Below are 4,773 nucleotides of genomic sequence, written 5' to 3' on the forward strand. Positions count from 1 at the left end.
CCCACTTAGCAACCCCTCAGAGCTGTGAATAGGTTTAATAACATTTGCTGGTGATGACCAGCAATTCAGAGTGTTGATTTTCAAAATCTTTTTTTTCTTAGCACTCTTCCTTCCTGAAGGATGGCCAAGTATCGTAGCAGTGAGGTTCATTGCTTTTTGGTGGGGTTGTTTTGCTTTGTGTGTTTTTGCCTTCCAGATTTAGTCCCTATTCTTCATCCTGGTTGTTTGAATGCTACAGAGTGTGAGTGTCTCAGTGCTCCAGTTGCTCCCCTGGCTATTGTCATAGCTGCTTTCACTTCCCTGCCTGCTCCGCCTGCATAGCTGTTAGGGCAGCAAAACAACAGAACTGGTCTTTCCTTTTTCAAGTAAACATTGCCTAATCTGGTAGCCTTCACGTAAAGATGAATTTTGCCTGAGGCCCTCTGCAGCACTTAAGCCCAAACTATGCTTTTCCAAAAGAGATAATTAAAGATAATTAAACCCCAGTCCTCCTCCCTGCCTCCCCAGCTTCCCTGCAGTCTTTACCCCAAAAATTCTTACACTGGAGCCGTATGTTGGGCAGTCCCTGTCTGGCGGAGAGGATCACAGGATCCGTCTGTAGACCCAGTTACCCCAACTCTTTTGCAACTGAAGCAGTGAGATGCAGATCTACTCTGTTAGGGTGGTAGAGTCAAGCCCTGATGAGCTCTCACTAGGGAGAAGGTGATCTTTGTTCCTTAGTATATTTATAAATCAATTCTACAAAAGTTACTCCAATGCTTTAAAATGGAACGATATTAATCAAATAAAAACAAACAACAGAATACCACAACCTGAATGTCTGCTAACTCAGGTTTACGCTGTTAGTAAGACAGAGAAGATAAACTTGTCAAACGCACAGTATTAGATATTTTTGACTTGTTTTGAAAATAACTAATGAGATTTTGGTCACTAATGGCTTTTTTCCTCCTTGCATTAATGTGCTCCATTTCACTTTTTTTTTCCTTTCTCCTCAGACTCAGTTTGTCCTGACAATCTTCCAGACCAGCTGTGGTGTTGTTTGGCCATGTGCCTTTCCTCAGGGGTGGCTGTATTTCCAGATTTCTTACATGATTTCTTTGATTATCCTCTTCACAAATTTCTACATTCAGGTAAAAGTAATATTCATTGACTCTTTGTAGCATTCTGCTGGCTGTGTCTTGTTGGAAAGCTGCTTTACAGGAAGATATGCTTGAACTAGGCCTTTGCTATCTTCCAGTAACATGCATAGGCTCTTAAAAGTGCTATACTTGTTCATCTGCCCTCAAATTTGGAAGCTTCTGATATTTTGTATCCATAATTCAGAACGATTAGTAATTTCAGTAAGCAGAGTGGCACAAAAAGGCATTTTACTAATGCAATTTTAACTGCAGATAAGGGAGAGGAAGAGCTTTTATGTAAGAAACAGCTTTCCAGTCTGAAACAGAACAGCAGCCTGGGAACCTGTGAAGCACCCGAGGGAATTGTTCACTATGGCTCTTACCAGGGCAAATGCTTGTTTTATATCCAGGGAAACTTCCCAAACTCCCAACGTACAGAAATCTGGTTTTGGCTCACCTTTACAGGCATTTGTTTGTAGTTCCATATGGAAAATTAACATTTTGAATTGTGTTTCTACAAAACTGATTTCATGTCTGAACAGATCCAGACTTGGTATGTGTTGTTCTGAGTAGTTCCTAGTCAGGCTCTGTGCAAAGGTGTACCCATCTTCAGAAAATCAAACCAACACAGCCTACTGCCCCCAAACAAGCAAACTCTGTTACATATTTTAAACACCTCTTGAAAGATTTGAGCATTTCGGTTCTGGTAAGAGTGATTCATGGGGGGAAACATAGCAGGCTTCCCTATCTGAGCTTCTGGTACTTCTGAAAATCAGTCCCATGGTTCATATCGCTTGTTGTATATGAACATGCTAATTAAACATAATAGTATATTACAGGTATTACTTTACTTTCTTCATCAATTTAACCATTTAACTTTCACACACACACATTTTGGGAAACACACTCTCTGTAAGGCGACTGAGCCCCTTTGACAAAGACTAATTCATGTATATTTTTTCACTGTCTTAATTTTTTTTGTGTCCCTAGCCTCCCTGGTCCTGTTAGGTTTTGCTTCCCATGTTGGCCAGTGCAAATTCCTTTCACGTTTCTGTCTCTGAACTTCCCTTGCTGTTCTTGTTTACCCACTTCTTCTTCTGGCTTTGTTTGAGATTAGTCACCTGCAGTGCATCAAACCTCCTTCCTCACTTGTCATTTTGAGTATATTCTTCTGCCATAGTCTGCTCATAAAATGGCTTCCCTTGTTTCTAATTCACTGTTAACATAACACTACCAATGCTACCGTCATACTACCAAGCCTTTTTCTTTTCCAGTGACTAATTCTCTTGCCGTGATGAATGAAAGGCATGGTATAGCCTCTTACACAAAAAATGGTAGAGCTTGTTAGACTCTGCCACCGGCACAAGGTCTTTAAAAATTATGGATGCAAGTTTACATTTGTGATTCTTGTGTTACTGTGAGGAAGCAGTTATTTATATCTATTTAAGCAAAACCGTGTGTCTTTCCGTATATTCTAGACTTACAACAAGAAGGCATCCTCGAGGAGGAAAGAGTATCAGAATGGCTCTACGGCCACTGTGAATGGGTACACAAACAGCTTTTCTTCCCTTGAGAACAATGTGAAACAAAGGAAACAAAGGAAGGATTGAAGACCAAACTGAAAAACCATTTTGATAACCCCAACAACAAAATCATCTGATTGTAAGCACAATAAGAGTTGTGCACTAATACTCTAACGGCTACTGTAACTATTCCTGCCTAGAATAGTGTGATTTATGTAAGACTTAACCAGTGCAAACACCCTAGAAACTGTATACAGAACATAAAAGTAGGTTAAAGTTTAAAAATAATTCTGGGCTGTCACTGACCCCGCTATAGACTGTGGAAGGGAGTATTATCGTAGTATCCGACACTGCTGTTGCCTTACTAGTCAATATGATAGGTGCTGAATTATGATTCACAATTTGAAAACACTGTAATCTAAACCTCCATTTTTTTTACTGTAGATCATGCATGTGATTGTAGAGGTAATTTGTACGATGCTGGTTTCAGTAGATAAACACACATGCCTTAAATTAAAAAGCAGGGCCCAAAGCTTATTACTGGTTTAAAAATTAGGGTATCTTTCAACTTTTCAGTTGATTGACTTTTTATTAAAAAGTCATTTAGAAGAATCCATTGATCATTTTACTGTTCTGTACGTGATACACGATGTTACGTATCTCTTACGCGATACAGTGAAATTGGAAATGGGGCATTTAGTTTTGTATATTTGGCTCTAACTGACTAAACAGTCACGAACCAGATGGAAAAGTTATTTTACCTTTTTAATAGATATTATTTTTTTATTTGAAGTATGTCGCTAATGTAAAATTAATTGGCGCTTACACAGTCCAGTAAGACTTAAATATTGTATTTAAGGTTTAGAGTATATACAGGGTGGACCCATCTTTTCTTCTCTCTTTTTTTTTTTCCTTTTTTTTTCTTATTGCTGAGAATTCTTAAATGCTAAATGAAGAGTGGTTTTTAATATGGAAACTGGCAGAATTTCAAGTGTTGTTACCATAGCCATATCCACATCTTAGGAGCTACTGTTTAAGTCTGTGACATATCCAAAAGCGTATTTAAAAATGAAGACAGAAAGATGCTTTTCTGATGGAATTGTCTGTATTTACGTTGGTATCTGTACTCTTCTTCACGTAGCATATGTTCATTTTGAAAATGTGCCTAACAAACGTGTTTTTCCCAAACAAGCAAAATTGAACAGTCTTAAGTCATACCTAATGTTTTTTAAATGTTACTGAAATGTGCTGGAGGTGTCTGTTTCTGTAATGTGAGTTGTGTATATCACCAGTTTTGGCTCGTTATCCGAGGATTTGGTTTGAGTGCTTGTTAAAGTTACTCCTTCTTGTAAAATTTTGCCTTGCACATATGAGGAGTCAGTTGCAAAGCTAATATCTATTGTTGGTATTCTGGTATCTGCCGTGGTGGAGTTTGGCTTATGAATATTTTATTCATTAAGCTCTGAAAAATTGAATTGTGCAAGACATTCTGCTGGTCATTGCTCAAGTTTAACTATTTGGTTTTTGATATTTATATAAATGCTAGGTTTAACGTGGGTTTTTTGGTTTTGGTTTTTTTTTTTTAAACCTTTTTAAAAATGTTTGCACATCTCTTAGGGAATTGATAAGTTCTCCTACTAGCCTTGTGGGTTTTCATTCCTCGTTTTGAAGGAGACAGTGTCTGTTATATTTACATTATCAAAGCTTGTGCGTGTGTCTTCATTTCTAGGTACTGGTTTGCAGAGTCTTTACATAGCTCAGTACAGCAGCTATAATGTTCAAAATAGGCTGTCTAAATGTGCTAGAAATAAACCCTTGGCTCATCTGAATATACCTACATTGTTAATGTTTGACATGGTTTAATCATTAAAACACTTTTGATGATCTCTGCCTGAATTCTGGTGCGTTTGTACAGATATAATGCATTGCCCCATCCTGTGTCAGGCCAAGGAGGAGCTGTTGTGATGGAAGGACAGCTGCAGATATTCAGAGAAATTTAGTGTACCAGAGATTTGGTAACAAATTCCTTACAGAAACCTTTGGCTGTTACTAAATGCTATTCCCTTGCCTGGCTGTAGAAATAATTGTCTGTGTGATGGATTAAACCTCCTGCTGGCATTACTGACTCACTG

General features: G+C 38.2%; 1 protein-coding gene across 1 annotated transcript in view; it reads left to right on the forward strand.

Moving 5' to 3' along the window:
- The window catches only part of ELOVL5 (ELOVL fatty acid elongase 5), a 36,271-nt gene extending 31,734 nt beyond the window's left edge, over window positions 1-4,537 (forward strand). The window contains exons 7-8 of the mRNA XM_009288557.2: window positions 996-1,130; window positions 2,597-4,537. Coding sequence (XP_009286832.1) covers window positions 996-1,130; window positions 2,597-2,728 — 267 coding nt within the window. The 3' untranslated portion in view covers window positions 2,729-4,537. The remainder of the gene's footprint in view (window positions 1-995; window positions 1,131-2,596) is intronic.
- Window positions 4,538-4,773: the final 236 nt, after the last annotated feature.

This window comes from Aptenodytes forsteri, unplaced genomic scaffold, assembly GCF_000699145.1.
Source record: "Aptenodytes forsteri isolate BGI_AS27 unplaced genomic scaffold, ASM69914v1 Scaffold100, whole genome shotgun sequence".
Lineage (NCBI taxonomy): Eukaryota > Metazoa > Chordata > Aves > Sphenisciformes > Spheniscidae > Aptenodytes > Aptenodytes forsteri.